This window comes from Bufo bufo, chromosome 4 (assembly GCF_905171765.1).
Source record: "Bufo bufo chromosome 4, aBufBuf1.1, whole genome shotgun sequence".
Taxonomy (NCBI): domain Eukaryota; kingdom Metazoa; phylum Chordata; class Amphibia; order Anura; family Bufonidae; genus Bufo; species Bufo bufo.
Window position 1 is genome coordinate 500,343,411 of NC_053392.1, and position 26,253 is coordinate 500,369,663.

At 47.7% G+C, this 26,253-nt stretch overlaps 1 protein-coding gene across 1 annotated transcript in view; it reads right to left on the minus strand.

Annotated features, from left to right (window-relative positions):
• Window positions 1–443: 443 nt before the first annotated feature.
• ACTN2 (actinin alpha 2) overlaps window positions 444–26,253 on the minus strand; it is a 97,138-nt gene continuing 71,328 nt past the window's right edge. Inside the window, exons 15-21 of the mRNA XM_040429618.1 lie at window positions 25,898–26,080; window positions 23,350–23,484; window positions 22,055–22,234; window positions 16,798–16,944; window positions 14,202–14,267; window positions 6,641–6,799; window positions 444–806 (exon numbers count right to left, since the gene is read on the minus strand). Coding sequence (XP_040285552.1) covers window positions 648–806; window positions 6,641–6,799; window positions 14,202–14,267; window positions 16,798–16,944; window positions 22,055–22,234; window positions 23,350–23,484; window positions 25,898–26,080 — 1,029 coding nt within the window. The 3' untranslated portion in view covers window positions 444–647. The remainder of the gene's footprint in view (window positions 807–6,640; window positions 6,800–14,201; window positions 14,268–16,797; window positions 16,945–22,054; window positions 22,235–23,349; window positions 23,485–25,897; window positions 26,081–26,253) is intronic.

Here is a 26,253-nt window from a genome sequence, read left to right on the forward strand (position 1 = left end):
ATGCTGATGGAGTGGCAGGTCGAGCATGCAACCTAGCGCTCCATTCATTCTCTATGGGACTGCCGGAGATGCAGTACAGCGCTCAGCTATTTCCAGCAGTCCTATAGAGAATAACCTGCCGCTCCATCAGGACAGGAGATACAGGACCCCAGTTCTTGGGATCGATGGGGGTTCCAGAGGTCGGACCCCCACTGATCAGTTACATATCGGGGATAGCTTGAAAATTTGGCACAACCCCTTTAAAGCTGGTTTCACACAGTCTGAAATACAGCCACAACACCCAGACCTCTGCAGTTCTACTAAAGTGAACCTAGCCATACCCTTTATGGTGATCAGTACAACCAAAGGTCTGGATGTTGTGACCATATTAAAATCCAACCATACTGCAGCCATGTGAAACTGGCCTAATTCCAGCAAGTAACCAACCAATCCTGTATGTAGGGTTTTACCTGAAACATTTTCCCACAGAAAGGAAACACATTCACAAATTCATATTTGTCTAGAAAAAAAAACATTTCCCGTTTCAGTGTGACACTGCACTTTAAGCACATATACTTTTAATGCACGTTTCCTTTTAAGCTCATTCAATGCTGCGAGCACACCATCTACATTTTAGGGTTGGAGCCGAGCATCCTACAGGAATCCAATTACAGGTCACTTTCTCCATACAAAGCAGTTGAAAAACAGGAATAATCCAGAGCACCAGGAACGGCTCCCCGGCCAGTGTACGGAGGCATCTTGGAAATGCAGTACTGGGCTTGATCAGGAGGAAGCTCTCTCCGAAGTTCGTCAGCTAATATGTACGGCTGTAGGGAACAAAAAGAGAAATAATGAATTACTGCTATAACAAATACCTTTATAGGCTGACCAAAAACAGAGAGTTGTCGATTATATCACAATGCAAAGATCTAGCTGTGGGACAGTGACTGAGCATGTGTGACCAGTGGCACTCAGCTCAATAGATGGACATATGCATTGCTAGACACTATGCTATGTAACAGTTGTGGTCGCGGCCACGGTCAGTAAGGTGACAGGAAGGGGCCCTAACAGTGGCTGGTGAGTGCCTGGAGCCACGGGACGTGGGCCTGCCTAAAAGAGGGCCAACCCTAGGAAGAGTAGAGAAAAAGGGTGGGAATAAAGGGGGGGGAAGCACGTGTAGCCGAGCGCGGTGTAATGAACTGGCCGAGGGGGTTGAAGAAGGGAGACCTGGCCCCTCCCACAATTACAACGATTTGTGGTCGCGGCCACGGTCAGTAAGGTGACAGGAAGGGGCCCTAACAGTGGCTGGTGTGTGCCTGGAGCCACGGGACGTGGGCCTGCCTAAAAGAGGGCCAAAAAGACACCGGGTAGGGAAAGTGCTGTCGTTTAAGCATGTTTAGAACATGTTTACAAAGCCAAGGAACGGAATACCTGGTGGGTTTCAGTTAGCGGATCCGGAATGTACCGGGAGAAACAGGCAGATCTCCACCTACCCATGTGACGAATGACGTGCGGAGGCGTCCCGTGCTTGGAAGCTGCCGAGGCGGCTCCGATGCGGAAGGAATGACCAGATATTGTTTTGGGGTCCATCCCCAGCCCTGCGACCAGGGATCTGATGTGTGAGATGAACTGTGGCGTGGATAGGGGTTTCCCCTGGAATGGAAGCAAAGGAGACTCAGGATCTGGAGATGGAGTGGAGTCTAGGAGACGTCGGAGCACCAGAACCGGACACTAGGCGTTTTCGGACTCAAAGAAGCGAATCTGTAAGGGAGGACCGGTTTGGGATGTCTTGGTGGAAGGAAGGCTTAACACCAGGTGATACTGGCTCCAGGATAGTTGCTTCTTTTTCAGAAAGGTCGCCCTTTGGGAAGAAACTGAGAATTCTCCTGGGTGTAGGAAGCCGTAGAAGCTTAAATACATTGCGGCCTTGATGACCAGACTAAAGGAAGGGCCAAAAGGGTTGCCATCTAGGGTTGCTGACAGAAGCCTGAATAGTTGGCCGGAGACCGGCCGTCGGGAAGGAGGTGAGTCCTTACTGCTTTTCTCAATGCCCCTGAGTGTGGCCTTGACGGCTTGAGATGTGAAAGCCGAGCGAACCTCTGGATTCTGCAGAACTAAGAAATGTTGCGCCCCGGCTAGGTACAAACGGATGGTGTTGGGTGCCAGCTTGAGGTTGACATGGCAATGGCCATGAAAGCCATGATGTAGGAAACGAAGGCTGTATCTTGTTGGGGATGGTCCCTGGAAAATTTTAAAAAGAGGTTCCAACCTGTGCTGTAATTGCGGGACGTGTTGATGGAGAGGGATCGGTGCATGAGGTCCTTGGCGGTTGCCAGCAGAGACCTCAATCCAACATCAGGTTGCTGAAGCCAGGAATCCGGGCCCCGGTCTGGTCTGCTTCTGGACATACCTGAAAGAACGTTTGAAAGTTGAAACGGGATAAGGCATTGGCTGCCGTGTTGCTGACACCTGGAATATGGGAACATGAGAAATGGAAGTTATTGATCATGGACAGCCAGACCAGTCTGCGCAAAAGGGACATGATCTTGGCAGACTTGGCTCGGCCTTTGGAGATGATGTCCACCAAGTCTTGACTGTCTGAAATGAACATGACACTGGAATTAGCCCAGAGGTGACCCCAGACAGAGGCGGCTGCCACGATGGGATAAAATTCCAGAAATGGAGACGGACTGAGGGCCTGAGGGTCAGAACTGACCTGAGGCGGCCATGGACCAGCTAACCAGTGGGACCCGAAGATGGCAGCGAACCCCCGGGACGCCGCGGCATCGGAAAACACCCTGGCGGAGGACTGGGTTCATGATGGGACGAACAGGCTGACCCCGTTCCAGGCTGAAAGAAAGCTGTCCCACATGCGCAAGTCTGCCATAGCAGCCCTGTCCAAGTGGACAATGCTGATGGGATCAGAGGCTGCAGGAAGGAGCGAGAGCAGGCGAGAAATAAAGGCCCTGCCCTGGGGCATTACCCTTAAGGCAAAGTTTAATCTACCCAGAATGGACTGAAGCTCGACCTTGGTCACCTGGGAAGAGGTGATGGCCCCTGCAACGACTTCTCGTATTAGGGACAGTTTTGCCTCCGGAAGCCTGGCCTCCATCCTGTCGGAATCTAGGACAATACCCAGGAAGGTGATGGAAGTGGCCGGCCCCGAGGTCTTGCCCTGCGATATTGGGATGTGAAGGGCGGCAAAGAGCTCCAGGAGGGAGTGCAGCCCGGATGGCTGACATAGCGGAGGTTCTATGAGGAGAAAGTCGTCCAGGTAGTGGATGACCGCCGGGGCGCTGATTTTATATTTTTTTTTTCCTTTCTCTTTCTTTTTTCCTTCAGCCTTCCGGCTGACGCTGGGTGCCTGATGCCCCTTCTGCTTAACTCCGCGATGAGCCTTGGTACGGTCCATCTTCGGAGGGATTCTGGGCCGCCTTGGCCAGAGACCGAAGTACCCGGGAGGGACAAAGCGTCGTCGACGTCCGAAACTTGTGACATGGCTCCGAAGATTGTAGAGACCTTGCGCCAGACCTGGAATTACAGACAAAATATGGCAGCTGGAGAGGTCACGAGGACCGTGTACCGTAATTACTAAGGCCGTGAGCAACGTATTTGAGAACGTACCTGAGAGCGTGGATTCCATACCCTTGCCTTACCGCCTGAGGATCGACGGAAACGACCCGACTGGCCCTGAGGACTGGAAAAGTTAGGAGCGACGTGAGAGAATTGCGGAGCGGGATCTGAAAACCAATGATGACGCGGACGTACACACCGCTGTGCCGGCTAAAAACGGAAACAGAGAGACGAGGATGAATGGAAACAAAGAACAGAGGGGTGTCTGGAGAGCCAGGAGGCGGAGTCGTAGACTGTGGCGAGAAGGAGGCCTGGACGTTCCAGGATGAGTGGCGAGGAGCGACCTGAACGTTTCAGGTTGGGGATGTGAGTAGGGTTGCCTGAGCGCTGAAGGCTACGTAGGACCGGGAAGACACCTGACGTACCGGCTAATGAAAGTAATGACGGCTGCACGCAGTGGGCTGAAGAAAACAGGAACGAGACCCTGAAGTTTCCTGCAACGGTAGACAGGGAAGACACCTGAACGCCTCAGGCTAAGATGGACAGAGAAGACACCTGAACGCCTCAGGCTAAGCTGGACAGAGAAGTCACCTGAACGCTTCAGGGTACATGGACAGAGAAGACACCTGAACGCTTCAGGCTAAAATGGACAGAGAAGACACCTGAACGCCTCAGGCTAAGCTGGACCGAGAAGTCACCTGAAAGCTTCAGGGTACATGGACAGAGAAGACACCTGAATGCTTCAGGCTAAAATGGACAGAGAAGACACCTGAACGCCTCAGGCTAAGATGGACAGAGAAGACACCTGAACGCCTCAGGCTAAGATGGACGGAGCAGACACCTGAACGCCTCACGCTAAGATGGACAGAGCAGACACCTGAATACTTCAGGCTAAAATGGACAGAGAAGACACCTGAAAGCCTCAGGCTAAGATGGACAGAGAAGACACCTGAACGCTTCAGGCTAAAATGGACAGAGAAGACACCTGAACGCTTCCGGCTAAAATGGACAGAGAAGACGCCTGAACGCCTCAGGCTAAGATGAACAGAGAAGACACCTGAATACCTCAGGCTAAGATGGACAGAGAAGACACCTGAACGCTTCAGGGTAAATGGACAGGGAAGACACCTGAACGCTCCAGGCTAAGACGTACAGAGAAGACAACCTGAATGCTTCAGGTTGAGCAGGATAGAAACATCCCCAGAACGCCTCAGGGGAGGTAGCATGGGATGCTGGCAAGAGGAACTGCAGGGTGCAGCCCATAATTACCTACCTGAAAACCCTCAAGCTTGAGAATTCCCTCGAGTGCCCGGCAGGGACCTTCTGCCGAGCCTGTTGAAAAAAAAAAATATATATTTTTTTATTTTTTATTTTGTAAGAACGTAAGACACCTGCCCAATACCTAAACCTGACGTCCGGAGGTCGAGACACGACACGGCGGGGACCACGAACGCTACGGGCAACTGGTAAAGGAACACAAAAGTGAGAGTTTGACTGAGTGAGGGCCGGGCCTGCTGGGTCCGGGAAAAAGTAGGGCCGTGTAGCCAGGTGTGAGCGCCGGAGGATGGGAGCAGCAAGGGCCGGAACCCCCGCGAAGGCCAGGCTGGGAGGCCGCAGGACTGCGTGATGGTGTGCGGCTGGCAGGAGCATTGACAGGGCCCCAAGGGCCACAGATCCGAACCTGGGTGGGCGCGGAGGCCGGTGGAGCCTGCGCCACGGACCGACCTGTCTATGTGCGGGTGGCAAGGTGGTGAGACACAGGAGCCCGGTTCAAGGGAACTAAACGATTCTTGAATGCAACACTGTGAACTGAGGACTGACCTCCCACCGATGTTAGGAACCTGGTATCTGGGGGCACGGACGACTCTGCGGACAGTGATGCCAAACGGTGCAGGTGTCATGCATTGACATGCAAGGGTACTGTGAAGACAAGCTGAGCCCATTATGTGGTAGCCACATGTAACCCAGTTTCACCCAACACTTGAGCAACCAAGGCAGGGACATAACTCCTGCTTCCAGCAGCACTGACCGGGAGCACAGCTGTGCAGGGAGCGGGGATGCGTGGGCGGCAGCGATGTGTGGCTCTGCTTGGGGTGAGGGATGGAGGTGGTGTGCGTTACTTCTCCCCGCCCCCATCCCCCCCCCGGCGGCCAGCACGCTGTGCGGCAGGCGGCAGACGGAACCGGGAGCCGGCAGCGCATGCGCACGACCTCTCGCGAGAGGATGGATGCGCTGGAATGGAGGAGAGGCCCGGGCCGGCGGTGGGGGCTCGCAGGTGCAGGGGACCAGGAGGCGGCGAGAAGGAGCGGACCCGCGGGTGGACGGCCGGAGAGACGAGGTGCGCGTCGAGAGGCGTGAGACGCTGCTTACCTGGGAGGCGTGCTTACCGGAAGTGACGGGAGTCACCGGAAGTACGTGTAGCCGAGCGTGGTGTAATGAACTGGCCGAGGGGGTTTAAGAAGGGAGACCTGGCCCCTCCCACAATTACAGGCTGCATGCAGCCTTAACTATATGTCATAACTTTTCACTGGATTGTTTTTTAAATGCTATGTTCAAATCTGTGTTAGATGCTACATTAGGGACCTCTGTCTCAGATTTCATAAAAATGAAAAATAACGGACCCCATGTACTTCCATTCGCTTACCAAATAAAATCTAGGTGCACCATAGCTCCAGCCCTTTCTGTTTCAAAGCCTTCCCCTCCTGCTTGATTGACAGGGGCAGGCATGAGAAGCCTGGTCCTGGCAATCAAGGAAAAGAGGGAGGAGCTGAGAGCTACGGTGCACTGCACAGCTCAGGACCACCCTTCATGCACGTGAGAGCTAATTTGCATATGAATTTGAAAATGTTTTGCAGGATTGGTTCTGGCAGCTAAAGGTATGGGTATTACTACAGCCAGGCAGCCCCACCAGGCATTGTGCACAGTTTAACTGTGCATTCGGTGGTGGCCACAAGACTCGCTATCTTCAGCACGGGTGGCCAATGAGTCTTGCACACAGGTTGCACACCTCTACAGTGGGTCCTGGGTCTATGAAATTAGTTTCCCACATTTATCAAAAAGGTGAAAAAAAAATAAATGTTTTACCTACCTTATCTGCAGCCAGAATTCTGAACGCACCAACAACTTGTTCGGCTGAATCCGTTTCAGCTGTCTCCCTTGTCATAAAGTCAATAAATGACTGGAAAGACACTGTTCCCGAATTATTGGGATCAACCAGAACCATAATCCGAGCAAACTCTGCTTCACCCTACAAGCAATCACATATGAATACATATTACCTGTTATGAATATACTGAGATAACTGACAGTATACAAAGACAGTATTGTATTCTTTTCACAATCATTACTGGTTAATTAACTCCTTCCTTCCCTGAGCCATAACAGTACATTGCAGCTTTTTCCTGGAAATGGTCATACTAGTACAGTACAGTGATAGTGTGGGCACAGGAGGTCTGACTTCACCATACCACATATGGGTGTCAACCGCTTTGTACAAATGACATCCCGTTCTAAAGGCTGGGATTGGAGATAACTCCTATCTCAACTGTTTAACCAATTAGATGCTGCAATCAGTGGCAAACAGAGGGGGAGCTACCTCTGTTAGCCTGTAGGCACCCCTACAACTAGATTACAGATTGCATCGGGTTACTATGACAGTTGGCGGCCTAAAAAGACCATCAGTAACTATTACGCCATAACAGAGGCATGACCTAATAGATCACCTGTCAGTGTGCTCAAAACAGCAGCTTCAAGTCCCTAGTGAAAATTTTAAAAGAAAACTAAAAGACAGAGTAACAAAATAAAAATAAAATATATAAACTTTGTTTTAACATCAAAGACATAAAAACAAGATTTTTGTATAACTTACCAGTAAAATCTCTTTCTCGCTCTTCCTTGGGGGACACAGGAGACCTTGGGTATAGCTCAGCTCCCTAGGAGGCGTGACACTAAGTGAAAATTCTTGCCACGTAAGAACGAGGGCGTCGGCGCCGTACGCCCTCGGGTCCCTTACCCTGGCCAGGAAGGTGGGAAGCTTGTGGTTGAACCTGGAGGCCATGAGGTCCACATCCGGACGACCCCAACGAAGGCAAATTGACTCGAACACGTCCGGGTGTAGCGACCACACGCCCGGGTCGATGGTGGTCTGGCTGAGGAAGTCCGCCGTCCAGTTCTCCACCCCTGAAATATAAATCGCTGACAGGGCCGGAACGTGAGCTTCTGCCTAGAGGAGAATGCGGGTAACCTCTCGCATTGCCGCGGCGCTGCGAGTGCCCCCCTAAGGGTTTATGTATGCCACGGCCGTGGCATTGTCCGATTGGGGAGTCCAGTGTCGGAGCGACAAGATCGCCCTCAATTCCAGGACGTTGATCTGAAGCTTGGACTCTGATGGAGACCAAGTGCCCTGGACGGACCGGGGAGGAAACCCCCCCCCAACCCTGCAACCACCCGCCATGTCATTAGAAGGAAGGATTTCCGTTGGAAGACGGACCTCCGCCGCCTCCGTATCCAGCAGCATCCCCAGGAAGATCAACCGTCTGGAGGGAATCAGGGAAGACTTGGGAAGGTTGAGAAGCCAACCGAACCGTCCCAGGGTCTCCAGAGTGAGGTCTACGCTGGCGGATGTCAGAGGAAAGGAGGGCGCCTTGATGAGGACGTCGTCCAAGTAAGGCAGCAGAAAAAAAACCTGAAGCGGAGCAAAGCTAGGACAGGGGCCAGTACTTTGGTGAACACCCGAGGGGCCGTCACCAGGCTGAAGGGAAGGGCGACAAACTGATAGTGATCGTTCCCCACTGCAAAGCGAAGGAAACGATGGTGACACAGAGCGACCGGAACGTGGAGGAAGGCATCCTGAATGTCGATTGATGACATAAAGTCCCCCTTCTCCAGGGAGGACACCGCGGATCGGAGGGACTCCATCCGGAATAGCCGAAGGCAGAGAAACCGGTTTAGACGTTTTAAGTCTAGGATCGGCCGCACCGAGCCTTCTGTTTTGGGGACCACGAAGAGGTTCGAGTAGAGCCCCTTGAATCGGTCCACCGGAGGCTGACTCTCTTGTCCAGTAGGGTGAGAATTGCTGTGGAGAAGGCGGCCGCACCCACGGTGTCCCGTGGAGAACAGGACCGAAAGAAACGATCCAGAGGGAGAGAAGCAAACTTGATTTTTTATCCGGAGGATACAATTTAGAGTGCCCAGGCATCGGAGATGTGAGCCCGCCAGACGTCCCTGAAAAGGAGAAGACGGCCCCCCACCCGGGTGGGTGGGGGCACACCTTCAGGCGGGGGGCTGCTTGGCCGTGGAGGGACGGGCAGCTTGTGACTTACGCCAGGTGGGCTGAGCCCGAAAAAAGGGCTTCTTGCGCCTATCCTGAGAGGGGCCAGATGAGGAACCAGCTGTGAATCTATACCCGGAGGACCTGCGGTAGGACCGAAAACGAGATGAGCCAGAGCGACCCTGAGGGGTGCCTTTGGTTCTGGACTGGGGAAGATTGGTGCTCTTGCCACCCGTGGCTTCTGAAATAATTTAGTCCAAACGGGTCCCGAATAAATGTGAATGGTAGCCCAGTAAGGGAACGTTTGGAGGCGGCGTCCGTCGCCCAAACCTTCAGCCAAAGTTCCCTTCTGACGGAAACGGCTAAGGCAGATGAGCATGCTATAAGGGCACCTGCATTGAGAGAAGACTCACAGATAAATTTTCCTGCCTGAACTATCAGATGGGCCAAGGATTGGAGGTCCTGAATGGGGACATCCGATCCCAAATCCTGTTCAAGCTGAGATCCCATTCGGAGACCGCTTTCCCCACCCAGGCGGAGACAAAGACCGGTCTGAGGGCTGAACCCGAGGAAGCTAAGATGGCCTTGAAGAGGGACTCCATACGACGGTCCTTGGTGGAATGAAGTGAGGAACCGTCTGCTACAGGAATGGCCGTGCTCTTAGACAGGCGGGCCACAGGAGGGTCAACCTTAGGCGGGGACGCCCATGTGGCAACACAATCCGCTGGAAATGGATAACATATGTCCAGCTTTTTGGGAGAGGTAAAGCGGGAATCAGGGCGAGCCCAAGCTTTAGAGACCACTCAAGAGAAGTCGGCGTGGAGAGGAAAAACCTTGGACGCCTGTTTGGAGCGGAAAAAAGACACGCCGGCCTGATCAGTGCTGGGAGGGTCATCGTGTATCTTAAAGGTATCACGAATGTTGGTGATGAGGTGACCCACTGTGGAGGCTAGTTTGGACGGTAGTGCCGAGTCCATGTCCCAATCCGAATCCGCCGGATCTCTCTCAGAGGGCGTGTCTAGAGGGGAGGAGAGGCCCGACTTAGTCCGCACGCGTAGCGGGCAGAGAGACGCATCTGAGGAGGATGCGCACTCTGTCCTGGAGCACTTCTGAGAGTGCCGGGCCCTGGAGGATTTGCTGTGTGCGAGTGAATCAGTGGGGGCGGCAGAAGCGGTAGAGCCAGAGGGTGCGACAGGAGGTGTGGCAGCCTGCGGGGTAGGCGGTTTATCTACCAGGCGACCTACTATGTGGGTGAGACTTTCCACGGCCTGGGACAGGGATCTGGCCCAGTCAGGCGGACCAGAGGGACCGGGGAGCGGCACGGCCGGTGGCGGACCTTGCATTGGGGCCTGGCATGCAGAACAATGCGGATCGGATTGCCCACGTGGAAAGGGTTCTTTACAGGCGGTACAGGCATGGTACCAGGGCTTAGAGGCCCCTGTGGGGTCTGACATGTTGGTGATGAGGGGTAATATAACCCAGGAAGGAAGACCTGAACCCAGGCTAGGGCCACTGGCGCTGGGAGGGGGTTAACAGTCCTACCAGACGTCGGAGGAAAAAAACTAGGAGCAGCAGGAGCGGTAGCACCGAGCCTTCTTTGTGCAGCTCTGGATGATGGAGGTAGCAGCGGTTGTGTGCTCATGCGGACACAGATGCGGATGTAGCAGGAGCGGCGGGAAGAGAGCGGAGCGCGGGAAGAATAGGCCCTGCCCCCCGCTACTGGGAAGTGCCAAAATTTACCCCTGAAGTGCCACAGGCGACCCTTACGCTGGAGGGATGCAGGAGAGCTAGGCTGCCTGGTCCACCTTGTCTTCTGTGGGGGAGGCAGCAGTGCGGATGACCGGCACTGGCGCAACTCGACCCCGGTAGAAACAGAGAGGTCCAGGCGTCTGTTGTCCCTGAGAAAAAATAAAAAATCCCTATTAAAAATGTAATAAAAAATAAGAAATAAAAATTAAGGAGAAAAAACAGCCCTGTAGAGCAGGGAGTGTCTTGCCTCCTTGGACACTAAGCAAAAACTGGTTGTCTCTCTCTCCCGGCTGAGGGTATAGCTGCTGGAGGAGGGGCTTAACAGTTTTCACTTAGTGTCACGCCTCCTAGGGAGCTGAGCTATACCCAAGGTCTCCTGTGTACCCCAAGGAAATGGGCGAGAAATGTAGTCTTAGGGTAGTATTAGACCCCTAAACATTCTAGGTAATTGTGCAGCCGCTTAATGTGCATGGTATGTCAGCCCCAGGTCTCCTCATACCTGGAAGCCTGCATCTGACTCACTGCAGGGATGCACTTTGTTACATTTTTGCGTGCACCTATCTGACATTTGTGGCATATGTTAAATGACGTATGGGGGGCACACACAATGATAAATGGAGTGCGCTGGCAGCTCAACAAATACATATGCAAAAAAAGAGGCCACATGGCCCAAGAAAACTTCGATAAGGCGCACATACACCAATAATAAAATGCTTAAATTTTATTTAAGTACAAAGACATACAAACGAATTAAAAAATTGTATACAATGTATCATGTGCTGATTTTCGCTAAAACCAAACACATATACAGACCACACCAATTGTCACAAATATGGACACAATATATATGATCAAACATGACAATACCCAAAAGTATAAAGCATGGAAAGCACCCCAGGATATGAGATAAATAAACAATCGTAATGTGGCATCAAAGCACCTGATACCTGGGTAGAATACAAGGGTATAAGATCATTCAGGTGGGTCTGAATGGAGAGACATCACCCCACGCGTATCGCCAGTAACAACCAGCTTCCTCAGGGGTCAGGGGAAATTATTAGGAACAAACCATTTGTTTCCGTCAATTTCCTACTCGTCAGTGGAGATAAGAGCTGCCTTTACATACAGCAATCAAATCCACCGTATGGAAAGAAGCGATCTGTACTGTGATCGCTCCTCCCTATACAGACTAATTGGCTAACGACAGCAGACCCTTGTTTAGACAGGACAATCTGCTGTCCAGAAACAATGCTTTCACCTGATGAACTAGCATTTGCTTGTTCATTGGGGATCAGCTGCAGCTTTACACAGGCCAGTTATTCATTAACATTCATTCCCAATAATCAGCCTGCATAAGGGTGCTGCCATACATTTTTGATGATTTCTGGATGAAGTTTCTGAAGCCAAACTAACAGATACTATCTCTCCTGTTTTTTGAATCCACTCCTTGTTTTTGCTTCAAAAACTACATAAAAAACCTGAATGTGTAGCAGCACACTGAAGGGAACTTTAAGATAGGCCATCAATATCAGGTTGTTGGATGTTCACCCCTCGGCACCCATGTTGACTGCAGGGTTGGGTGCTCCAGCAAGTGATGCATCCTCTTCATTTATTAGCAGGCATAGCTCTGTACTTTTAGTAGCAGCTATGCCGAGTACTGAGGTTCAGTCCCATTGACTTGCATGGGATTGAGCTGCTCTGAGTTGCAATATCAGGCACATCCAATTATAAAAGTACAGAACTGTGCCTGGTACACTATGAAGGAGCCCCTTCAATAATCTGATCAGTGCGAGTACTGAGGGTTGGAGCACCACTGATGTGATAATGATAGCCTTTTATAGAGTCAGAGAACTCCTCAAAGGGTTCAACCTTATTTGAAGTATGGACTTTGACAGAACGGCCATGTTGTCCTTTCTAAGGCCCCAGACTGACTGCTCAGATAACTGACAGCTCCTGCCCAGTGTCATTTACTGAATGTACTATGATGTCCTATTGCAGTAAGAACACCTCAGTTGGGATGTAATCCTATGTGGGAAGGAGCTAAGAGATCCTATGGTTCTGGTAAAAACGAAATATTAGCTGCAGTGGCGTAGGGATCGCCATAGCAACCATAGCAGTGGCTATGGGGCCCTACGCCACTGGGGGCCCGCCCGGGCCTGTTGATTTATTTTATTTTATTTTTTACATCCACTTGCCGGCCCGTCCGTGGGCGGTCTGCGGCTCGGGCCTGGCTGGGGACGGGCAGAAGGAGTCAGGAGAGAGCAGGGCAGTGAGGGCACGACGGGGCCGGGCAGCAGATGAGCTAGGCCGCGGTGGAGGGGGTCGGGCCAGGGTCACGGTGGTGTGTACTATACCTGGTCCTGGAGTCTAAGAGGGAGTGGCCTCGATTCCCGCCGCAGCAGTGTCTGAGACTGACTGAGAGTGTCAGTCTCACTGCTGCCAGCCTGTGCCTCAGCTCAGCCTGCCTGCGCTGTGGTGGGACCGGTGACCGGTCCGAGTCTGACCCTTTTCCAGTCTGCTCCCTCCTCCTCAACTGGTCAGTGGTCTCCACTCCACTCCGGCGTCCACTCCACTGTCTCTAGTCCTGCCTCTGTGCCTGTGCCTGCGGCTGCCAAGTGCCTGCTGTAACAGCTGATTCTGTTCTGACTGTGCCCGTGTGCCTCAGTCTAAAAGTAAGTGTGAGAACTTAGAACTAAGGTTCAGAAGATTATGATGATCAGTACAGTATCGTGATGATGTTGAACTTGATAATGATCTGAATTCTGAAGTTAAAAAGAGCTGCCTGCAGACCTGAAGTGAAGGAGGGTGTGGGGGCCCCTGCCCCCTTCCTTCTCTTGGGGCCCCCACGGCCCTCTTTATCATTGCAGGTCTGCAGGCAGCTCTTTTTAACTTCAGAATTCAGATCATCAGACTCTCACTTACTAATTACAGCACACACCTCTGTAGTGTCCACCATCAGACAGGGGAGGGAAGAAACCCCAGAACTAGAGTGTGCCCCCCAACTGGGGTTTCTTCCCTCCCCTGTCTGATGGTGGACACTACAGAGGTGTGTGCTGTAATTAGTAAGTGAGAGTCTGATGATCTGAAGTTAAAAAGAGATGCCAGCAGTGATAAGGAGGGCACCCCTTCCTTCTTTTGGGGGGCACACTCTAGTTCTGGGGTTTCTCCCCCCCTTCTTATATGACAGACTAAGGGTACTTTTACACTTGCGGCAGGACGGATCCGGCAGGCTGTTCAGCCTGTCGGATCCGTCCTGCCGCTATTTCGCTGGACCTCTGCTCCGTCCCCATTGACTATAATGGGGATGGGGGCGGAGCTCCGACGCAGCTCATGGCGGTGGGAGATCTAGGATGGGTGTTCGGGTGGGAGCTCTGGAAGGGGTGATGGGAGGCCCGATAGATATGTGGGGGTGGGAGATGGGGGGGGCCCATGAAAATATTTTGCTATGGGGCCCATGCATTTCTAGCTACGCCCCTGATTAGCTGTGTGTAATGGCAGTTACCTAAAATGTACAGGGAATATATACATAGTGAATTTTTTGTGTGATTCCACATTGGATACATAACTACTGTGTTTGTACATTAATATTTTAGCAATTATATATACACTTTAATAAATACACGTTACCTACCAGATCGTAACCCATTGAAATAAGACAGGCCCTGAAGTCATCATGATCCATCATCCCCTTTTTTCTCTGTTGGTTGAACATATTGAGAGACATCTGAAGTCAGTCATATGTTGTATCATTATTATTAAAAAATACAATTTATATCATGTGAAGTAAAGACACATGGAATGAGTTATTACTGTCATAAGCAGAAGGCTGTAGTTTTAGTAAACAGATTAATAACACTATATCTGACCATTATATGATTTGTATCTTTCGTTATAGAGAAGTACTGAGCAATATAGATGTGAATAAAACACTTGGGCTGAGATACAACATTTACTATTAGCTGCAGAATCTGCTAAATCATTCACGTGTTGTTTTTCTCTCTCTATCTCACTCTGCTGCTCACTGCTCCTGCCCCTCCCCTCTATAGACTTCTATTTGATGATATAATCTGATCCTTCAGTGAGCAGGCAGCCTGTCTTAGTTTATGGAATTCAGAGAAAATGTTAAGGTTTTACACGGACCAATAATTGGGCCAATAATGGGAGTGTTTGCAGAAATGCTCATTCTCAATAAATGGAACTTGTAAAAGTGCCAGCAATCACCCAATGAACAAGCACACACTTGTTCATAAGGTGATCATGCTTTTTGGCCAGTACCAAATATCAATATTTCTGTGCAGCACATCTTTCTGTATAAACAGGGATCTGCTGTCTAGAAACAATGAATCTGTATGGCAGAAGTGATCACCAGTTCTCATACAGAGAAGATCACTGCTGTATGTAAATGTAGTCCGCTCCTGATAATTGACTTGACAATTGCCATCGGTCCATGTGAAAGGACTATTCGTTTAGGAAAGGGGGAGCTAATAACTTGGGAACACTAAATTTTTCTCTGACAAGATATATTACAAAGTTTCTTATATTCACCTGTACTATTACATTTATGCAAAAGCTATTGTCCGATTCAGACTTTGTTCACATCTCCACTAAATATTTCATTTGTTCTGCTCTGTTATAGGGGAAAAACAATGAAAGTAATGGAATCCCAGGTCTGTTACATAAAAAAAGACTGACAGACTCTATTGACTAATGTAGTCCATCAGGTTTTCATCAGGGAGAATGCCATTTTATGGACAAAATAGTGCAGCTTTTAATAGGGGCCTAGTTAACAGTGGCTGGCTGCTCAATTTGCTCACCTATTAGCCAGAGAAGACAGGGGCTACAAGGACCACTCTGTGAGACCTAGGACATTGCTTTGGCCACAGGTTAAAGGCGCTTTCTTCTAGGACATATAGACATCATAGAGTAGGGGTACTGCTCAGAAACAAGTCCTATGAGCCAGAATGGGGTGGTGCCCTGTACAAGCGATGTCTGTTCTGCCATAGTCATGCTGTCCTTGTATTACTTAGGCTACTTTCACACTGGCGTTTTGGCTTTCCATTTGCAAGATCCGTTCAGGGCTCTCACAAGCGGTCCAAAACGGATCAGTTTTGCCTTAATACATTCTGAATGGAAAAGGATCCGCTCAGAATGCATCGGTTTGCCTCCCATTACGCTCTGGAGGCGGACACCAAAACGCTGCCTGCAGCGTTTTGCTGTCCACTTGACGAAACTGAGACAAACGGATCCGCCCTGGCACACAATGTAAGTCAATGGGGACGGATCCGTTTTCTCTGACACAATCTGGCACAATAGAAAATGGATCAGTCTCCCATTGACTTTCAATGGAGTTCATGACGGATCCATCTTGGCTATCTTACAGATAATACAAACGGATCTGTTCATGACGGATGCATGCGGTTGTATTATTGTAACGGATCCGTTTTTGCAGATCCATGAGGGATCCGCCCAAAACGCGAGTGTGAAAGTAGCCTAAGATATAACACTTTCCCTGCCGTGGCTTCCAGGAAACACCAGGCTAGCCATCGCTTTCTGCTGAAAAACATTTTTTTTGCAAAGAGTTGCAAGGAGCTGGGTCCAGAGTAATGGACCAAGTTAAATATTTGCCTTGGATAAAAGAAATAGAGGTTTAGAGTCACCAAAGAATTATATGATGAGTAAAATAACCTATTTCTATTTTTACATTTTCCTTGAATTTGGGAGCTGGAATGTAGCATACATAAAGCCGTTTTCTCCATTCTGTGCAATGAAGCTTGATAAAAATTAACCTTGGCATAATAGTATCTGCTCATGGATTGTCGGTCTATAAATAACACTAAACACAATGTACACAGCTTTATTGTATCATCCTTAAAATAGCTGGCCATGAAAGGATTTCTCCTAATGTCAAACTGATAAGGCCACATTCTACACCGCACAACAGATGGAAGTAACGCATTCTGTTCGTCTGACATTACCAGGGAATTACAAAGAAATGTCTCCTGAGACTTTTGCATGGACAGTCACTGATACTTGATTAGACAGGACTGATCCGTAAAAGAAATATACAGATGGTCATAAACAAGTCATAGAAATGTATAAAAAAAAGTAGCATAAAAATACCATAGGGCTGTGTTGGCCATATGCCGAGATCAGTGTCTCTTTGAATAAAATAACTCAATCAGTACTGACCTTATACCATTTTACTGTCCTATCGTTCTCCAAATTACCTTGTCGAAATGATTGAATGAAGAGCGGAATTCATTAATCTGTTCCTGTGTTATGCCTTTGGCGTCCCGTGTAAGCATCTGAGTTTCGATTTCATTGATTGTTCTTGCTATTGTAGTTAGCAGGAGCTCCCAACCGACACGGATGTGCTGCACGAGAACACAAAATCTGGTTAAGTTCATATGTGAATACTAAAAGAGTCCTGCTTCTTGAATGATGTAAAGCCATAAAGAATTATCTATCTACTGTATCTATCTAAATCCAGAAATAGAGGCAGCACTCCAGGGGGTGTGAAAAAGTGTGGTGGACCTACTTTATTCACCCGTGCAGAGTTTCAGCCTTGCACAATGACACCTTTGTCAAGCTTGACAAAGGCCTCATTGTGTTGTCTAGAATTATTGTGGATGTCTTTTTTGGATCCTGGTCCATGGATTTTGGAGGAACTGCACCCATTTCCATTTTCTGGTCATGTCTGGTCATGTGACCAGATAAATCACCTCCATGCAATGTCGCCTCCATTCAAACACACTGCAGCTACACTAAACTCCCAAAAGAACAAGTGCAAATGGCAGATGCATTGTGTTTGAATGGAGGTGACATCACATGGAGGTGATTTGCCTGGTCACATGACACTACATCAGCAGCCATTTTACGGACAGCAGAAAAGACTATGTAAACAATGGGGCACACCTTATAAAATACAGAAAATGGTGCAGAATTTCAACAAAGACTACATTTGTAAGTGCCATGTAATCATCTCACAAACACATTGGTCAACAATAACCAGAAAGTGGCCAACCCCTTTAAGTGCTGCTGTTTTTTTTGTATCCATCTAATCTTGCTAAATCTAACACAGAATCACCCTGAAGCACCATATATACTTTATATAGACATACTGAGTAGTATAGATGTGAATAAAGCACTCTGGGTGAGATATAACACTTACTGTTAGGTGTTGAATCATGCCTGTGTTGTGTTTCTCTGTCTCACTCTGCTGCCCTCCTCATAGACTTCTATGGGATGATGTAATTGGATCCTTCAGAGAGCAGGTAGCCCATCTCTCAAAAAGAATGTTAAAGGGTTTGACCACTTTCTGGCGACTTGTGACCAATGTGTAGGTAAGATAACTATATGGCACATACTAATATAGCTGTTGTTGATATTCTGTGCCGTCTACAATATTTCATAAAACTTGCCACCTTGTTTGGCAAATCTTCTGTGCTGTCCACATGGAGGTCCCGTTCATAACATGGCCGCTGTTGGAGGGTCATATGACCGTGTGATGACTCCTCTATTCAAATGCACTGCACCTGCACTAAACTCCCCGTGGCAGGTCCTATGTACTTGAATGGAGGAGACATCACATGGAGTGACAGTCACATGACCCTCCATCAGCAACCATTTTATGGATAAGACCTCTTTGTGGACTGCACAAAAGACTTGGTAAACAAGGGGGTAAACCTAAAGATGATATTACTAAGTGCCATATAGTTATCTTATATACACCTCCTTGGCCAACAGTAACCAGAAAGTGGCCAATCCTTTTAAAGTTTTTTTTTGCACAGACCAATAATTGGGCTAAGGGTACTTTCACACTAGCGTTATTCTTTTCTGGCATTGAGTTCCGTCCTAGGGGCTCAATACCGGAAAAGAACTGATTCGTTTTATCCCCATGCATTCTGAATGGAGAGCAATCCGTTTAGGATGCATCAGGACGTCTTCAGTTCAGTCTTTTTGCCTTTTCAGGACGAAGATAATACCGCAGCATGCTGCGGTTTTATCTCCGTCCAAAATTCTGGAACACTTGCCGGAATGCCACATCCAGCATTTTTTTCCCATTGACATGCATTAACCTTCCTAGCGGTATTCCTGAGCGTGACTCGGGGCTGCCAGGAGCGGTAACCCCGAGTCACGCTCGGGGTAACATTGAAAAGTTGTCAGCGGAGTCCCCTTACCTTCTCCGCTGTGATCGCAGGCGAGAGCGCCGGCCGGCATCTGACTTCCTGGTTCCGTTCCCTGCGAGCACCTGCGGCGCATGGGAGCGGAACTAGGCGGGAAATTCTAAATTATAAAGTGACACACACACATAAAAGAGGTAATACATTGTAATCTGAGAGGATTGCACTGTATCACCTCAGATCTGACAGTTGATCACTATAAAGTGCCCCTTGCCTGCCATTTTACTGCCATTTGTGCTTATTTATAACATGGCTTCAAAAAAGCGCCACTGTACTACAAAAGTGTGTTTGGACCAGTTGAGTGACAGCGACAGTGACACGGAGGTGCTCGCAGAACTGAGCGATAGTGAGTCGTGGGGAAATTTGTCGTCTGACACTGACACTGATCTGGAAAGTGACAACGGCGATGATCCTGCACCTGACCTCAGCCATGTGCGCACCTGGTGCCCCATTGACTGCGATACGGACCATGTAGCGCCCCCAAGATTCCAGTTCACTGGATCACCTGGGATGAAGGCAGATGTTGAGCGTGACAACCCTCTGGCATACCTGCAATTATTCCTCACTGAGGAAGTAATTGAAAAAATTGTCATGGAGACAAATCGCTACCAACAGCAGCAATCCGCTACGCAGCATGCCACGTTTTCCAGAAGCAGAAAGTGGGAACCGGTGACCAAAGAGGACATGTGGCAGTTTCTGGGACTCATCATTCTTCAGGGGGTGATTGGGAAACCTCTCCAGAAATGGTACTGGACCACCAATAAGTTACTGGCTACTCCATTTTTTGGCACCGTGATGTCAGAATACCAGTTTTCCCTCATCATGAAGTATTTCCACTTCACGAACAACGAAGAATTTGATGAGGCAAAGCATCCTGCGCCCAAACTAAAAAAAAATCTTGGAGGTATGGCAAATGATTGTGACCAATTTCCAGCGGACCTACGTGCCAGAAAGTGATGTCAGCGTTGACGAAAGTTTGATGGCCTACAAGGGACGCCTAAGCTGGATACAGTACATTGCATCCAAAAGAGCGCGGTTTGGCATCAAATCCTACATGCTCTGCGAGTCATCCACTGGGTACATCTGGAATTCGGTAATTTACACCGGTAAAGGCACGAAGTTCAACCCCAGGTACAGCGGCTATGGGATGGCCACATCATCTGTCCTTACACTGCTAGAGCCATTGCTGAACCAGGGATATTGTGTGACCACGGACAATTTCTACACGTCTCCGGAACTGTATGAGGATTTGCTACAAAACAAGACTGATGCATATGGTACCGTTAGGCCTAACCGATGTGATATGCCATCTATGTTTGCCAAGAATAAACTCAAAATCAGAGAAATGGTTGCCTGGCAGAAGCATAAGATGATGGCAATGCGATGGCGAGACAAGAAGGACGTGTGTCTCATGAGTACTGTGCACAATACCTCTACTGCCATGGTCCACACAAAAGGTGATAGACTATAATTACACCATGGGAGGTGTCGACAGAGCCGATCAGGCAATGACATTTTATCCGGCTATGCGCAAACAGCAAAAAAAATATTATAAGAAGATCTTCAGGCATCTTCTGGAACAATGCCTTTGGAATGCATATATCCTGTACAGAGCAAAGAGTGACAAGCCTCTTGTTCATTCTGACTTTATAAGGTGGTTGAGCGGATTTTTGTCAACCACCAGACGCCATCAGTATCTGTGAACAGACCTGGACGTCGTGCTGTTGACGTTGTCAACCCAGAACACCTGACTGGTCGCCACTTTATGGACTACATCCCGCCAACTCCAAAAAAGGCAGCACCTACCAGGATGTGCGTGGTTTGCTGCTCAAAGAGAGATGGCAATGGAAAGAAAGTCCGAAAAGAAACCAGGTTCCATTGTCCTGATTGTGACGTCGGACTTTGTGCAGTCCCATGTTTTAAAATTTATCACACTCAGGATGTTTATTGAATTTTATTTGTTTGACAAATTTCATTATTCTTTATTACATTATTGAATAAAATTATATTAATTAGATTATAATTCATGATTTTGTGTTTCAAACTTTAGTAAGTAAGTAATTAGTTTAGTAAGTAATTACTAAGAATTGCAGGCCTACAATACATAACAACAAATTTCCATGAAAAAAATTGTACCCCTTTTGGTACAAAATTCCTGACATAATCATACCGCCAGGGAGGTTAATGCCGGATCCGGCCCTGAGTGTTCCGGCAAAATGGATCCGGCATTGCGGTCTGCGCATGCTCAGATCGCAAAAAAATGTGAAAAAAATAAATGCCGGATCCGGCCCTGAGTGTTCCGGCAAAATGGATCCGGCATTGCGGTCTGCGCATGCTCAGATCGCAAAAAAAATGTGAAAAAAATAAATGCCGTATCCGTTTTTACGGAGAGATGGATCCGGCATGCCAATGCATTTGTCATACAGATCAGGATCCTGATCCGTCTGACAAATGCCATCAGTTTGCATACGTTTTGACGGATCCGGCAGGCAGTTCCGGCGATGGAACTGCCTGGCGGAATCCTCTGCCGCAAGTGTGAAAGTACCCTAATTATCAGGGATGAGCGTTTGTAGAAAGACCTGTTCCAGATAATTGGTCTGTGTAAAGGTGCCAGCAATCACCCTATGGACAAGCAAACACTCTGTGATAGCGTCTTTCAGCCAGCACCAAAAATCATTTCTGTGCAGCACATCTCCCTGGGTAAACAGGGATCTGCAACCCAGAAGAAAATGATTCTTTATGTGGAAAAGTGATTGCAGTAATGATGATTAGTCCCCATACAGAGGAGATGAATGTGAATGAAGCTCTCACCTTCTTAGACTATCAGGCAAATATCTATGTATTTAAAAGGACATACGAAATAATAAAATAAAAACCTAATGGTGACTGTTCACAAGTACAGACTAGGGTGGGTTCATATCAGCATCACAAATTCCGTTATTGCTTTCTGTTATAACTTGGTTATAATGGAAAATGACGGAATTCAAAACGGAAACCTTTAGAGGCATTCCGTTTTGATCCGTCACAATAGAGGTCTATGGGCAAGCACAACGGATCCGCCTGAACTTTCTTTTCCGTCCTAGATAACGGAAACCAGACGGATCCGTTATACTTGCCCCTAGACTTCTATTATAATGGATCAAAATGGAATGCCTCCAAAGGTTTCCATTTTAAATTCCGTCTTACAATTCCGTTATTTTCTGTTATAACCATGTCATAACGGAAAGCAATAACGGAATTCGTACCGCTGATGTGAACCCGCCCTTACATAGCTTATTTGAAGGATCCCAATTATGCTTACCTCCATAGTGTAATTAGTGTGCTTGTTATCAAAGATGAGCGACTCCTGAATAATCTGGTGATCGCCTTCCAGTTTGTCAATGTTATGCTTGTAATTGATAATGTTATGTTCTTGCTGCTTGAGATTATTCATCTGATCTTCAAGTGTTGTAGTTAGATCAATGGAGCCGCGAGCAATCTCCTGTACAACAAAGATAACATCGTATCAAGAATTTAGCAAAAATTTTCAATTTCATCAGATTATCCATGAAAGCATATTAGTATTATACAATATTCTTGTAAAATTCATCCTTATTCTGAAAATCTGAGTGTTCAGGATGATGAAATTCCAGTAAAATAAGCCAAGTATAGGTTTTGACTGTAAAGAGCTCGATACCAGCAAAAAAAAACGGATCCGCAAAAGAACGGATAGCATTCAGTATTTTTGCGGACCCATAGACTTCAATGGGGCCATGTCCTGATTTTCACGGACAAGTATAGGACATGTTTCATTTGTTTTGCGGAACCGTGGAATAGAAAAGGGCCCCATAGAAGTGAGTGGGTCAGCATCTAATCCTCAAAAAAACGGATCCGCATTTTTGCGGATAGCATACGGCCATCTGAATGAGCCCTTAGGGTCCATTCACACGTCCGTGTGTGTTTTGCGGATCCGTGGATCCGCAAAACACGAACATCGGCGATGTGCGTTCCACATTTTGCGGACCGCACATCGCCGGCACTTAATAGAAAATGCCTATTCCTGTCCGCATTTGCGGACAAGAATAGGACATGTTCTATTTTTTTCGGGAAAGGAATTGCGGACCCGGAAGTGCGGATCCGCAATTCCGGATCCGGGCAGCACATCGTAGCTGCCCCGTAGAAATGAATGGGTCTACAATTCCGTTCCGCAAAATGCGGAACGAAATTGCGGACGTGTGAATGTACCCTAAGGATGATAAGTAAATCTTGATGTGTTCACATTGTGTGGTGCTGCATGATGGATGTCGCTGTTGTGGTGCTGTGCCTGTGGGTTGGGGTGACCCAGTGCCGCGGGGCACTGATAGCAGGGGTGCTGTTAGGCTGCTGGGTCTCGTCACCTGCAAGGGCTGTGTAGTGGCAGCGGTTGCCCACTCATAAGAGGCCAGCTTGACGTGGTGAGTGGGCCTGTGCATTTTGATGAAAACGTATACTAAGAGCCTCAATGGGGATATTTATAAATTATGCTGAGAAGCAATGGAACAATGCATGGCATGCGGATGCTATATTCTTTATTTTTTTTCTATAGGATAGGTATAAAGTAAATGTTGATTTTCTAACCTCCATCTTGCTCTGAATCCATGGTCCTATGACATTTGCCTGAGCAGCAAACTGTCGGCGAAAGCGCTCATTAGCTTGTTGACGTGCAAGTTCTTCTTGCAAAGACTGGTCTCTAGTGGGCACAAGCCTTTTCACCTTCATGGAAAAATAAGATTTTTTTTTATCAGAAGCATCCAATTTGTACATTATTTTACGATCCTGTATCAGTAAAGAACTAGAATAAAATAAAAAATCTAAAGCACCTTTAGAAAAAAGCCACTGACCTATTCACCAATACATGATTTCTGCTTCTGGTCCCTTGTGGACCCAAAGTGTCCCATCTGTTATCACGTGTGCTGCTGCGGCTTTTCAAAGCCTGGTTTAGAGATACATCACTGCTGGGGCCAGTGAATGGTTGCAGCGGTGCACGTGGTAACGTATGGGACATCTCATTCCCAGACCGGTTGGGGGTTGTCCCTGCACAGTCTGATACTATCCAATAAGTGCTGATGAAGGGGGTATGAGGTAACCCTGAAACGCGTTGAGCTGACCTGACGTGATATCAATAAAGGAATTTGCCAGAAGTGCCATCTGTGGGACTGCCGTTCTTCCTAAGATACTACAAGCGATCCAGGCGAGGGGGGTCGAGTCTTGAGCTTATTCCACCCCCCCGGTGAAGTGAGTTATTTGTTCACAATTTCAGTTCTTACAACATTTTTATTATATTGATTTTTATCCTGTGAATTATCCCATTTATTTGAGGTGGGAATATATTTTGTATTTTATGTTTACACATATACACATACTTCCCTTCCAAACTACCGATCACAGCTACCAATATTGGGTTGGCGCCTTTTCCTGTGGCTTTTTTTCTTTTGGTTTGTTTTTCTATTACAATAAGTGCTGAGCCAGACTTTGCAAGGACATATCCCTAGCTGGTAACATTCAATTGTACCTTTACTGAAGACCGCTGGCAGTTTATTCATAAACCTCTAGTAGGACTAATAGAGGAATGGCGCAACACAGCGTTATATAAAAAGATACTCAAGAATTGTTATTATATGGGGAATGCAAGTAGTTACCAAAACAAACATGTCAGGAGAGGTTGCAAGGCCTTTTTTACACAGACAGTGTTTGGTCAGTGTTTGATCAGTGATTTTTGATCATAGATTGTAGAATGGAGCCAGGGTGCTGGAGCAGAGCAGTGGGGAGTATAATTTTTTCACTAGGCCTAGTTTCTGTTCCGTTTTCCATACAGTGTTCGGTGGGGAGTTTTCCCCCACTCCGCACCATGACAGCGCTCCACAGACATCATGTGAGTTACCCTGTGAAGATCCAGGCAGCTAAGACATAGCGCGCTGCACCACGTGGGACGCCGGGATCCAGCAACTGCAATCGTGATACAGGTACTGTTGTCCGTACTGGAGACAGAGACGCTGGGCCTGAGGTGAGCGCTATTGCTACCACGTGGGACGCCGCGGTGGATAGCATCAAAATATTTGCAAACTCCTGATCACTGCTGGATATATATTGCAAAACATAATATCATTATTAATATAAAGGTGAACCGGAAAACTAATGCATTGGGAACATAGATGAATTATATATGTGCACAATAATACAAAATATCTTCTGGAACATATTGCTGACAAGTGTGCATTAGTTTGAAAAGAAAGAGAGACAATACTACTATATTTGGAATATACGATTGAATTATATATTTTTGAACTATAAAATCAGCTAAATACCAATATTGACATCCAATCAGATTATAAGAATGATATGCAGTAGATAAGGACTATATGTACAGTCCCCTATTGGATGCCTAAGTGGAGATGAAGAGAGATCAAACAGATCTACCTCATATACAGCTAATAGAGGGGCATTGGTATTTCAAGTGTGTGTGTTTTTATTTTTATTTTAACTTTTATATTTTATCTGCTGGACCCAAGAGAAAGCCTGAATATTGTCCGGATACAAGTTGATGCAATTAAAGCTGTTGAACTTTATAAAAGTCTGGACTCGATTTATTCTCCATCTCTACCATTACTATTCCCCCTTTATTGCTTCGGAGCCAAACCCTGGGGAGCGACGGTACCAGGTAGGAGCACCGTGACACACATAGAAAACTGTTGGGGCCGCACCACACCACTCGGCATTCCTATAAAACTGGGATGCGATCGTTCCTGGGGGGGCGGCACGTTGCACACACAACCCCTTTACGGCTATGGTTGATCAGTTTATAGTTTTCCAATATACTACCTTTATCAATTCCTCAAGGCATTCTTGAAGTCAATCAGTAGAAACCTTCAATGTTTACTCCCGTGGATAAGTTTCAGTCCTGGTCATGTGATGGACATATAGGTGCACGGCTCCTAGCGGTCCGGTTATCACGGCTCTGCCTTCTAAGGAGCCGAGAATCTGTGTGTCCATCACATGAACAGGTCAGAGTTTTATCCACTGGAGTCAACAATGACTGTTCCTATTGAATGACAGAAAGCATTTACACCATTGCATAACAAACCCAGGTATTATAGTACCGAAAGATGATTTCTTGTTCTCTTAATACCTTCTCCCACTTGGTGCGGAGTTCTTCCAGGGTAATAGTGCTATATGGATTAACTGAAGACACTCTAATGTTATAGCTCTGAATCACTTTCTCCACCTCACTCTGGATGCCTATAATTGCTTGTCTTTCGCCGTCCGCTTCCGGCAGTGTGGCTTTAAATTGCTCATGAGCGGTAATTAATTTCTGGGGAAAAAAAGAAAGTAAATACAGACCATTTTATACCTCTAAAATCATTATAAAGAAAAAAAAATGACAAGGCAGAAAACCAGACTGTAGCTGTTTACCCAACGGACGAGAAGGCAACTGCTCCAACGTCTTTGAGTTTGTGAATTATTAGATCTGCTGTATTGGTATTT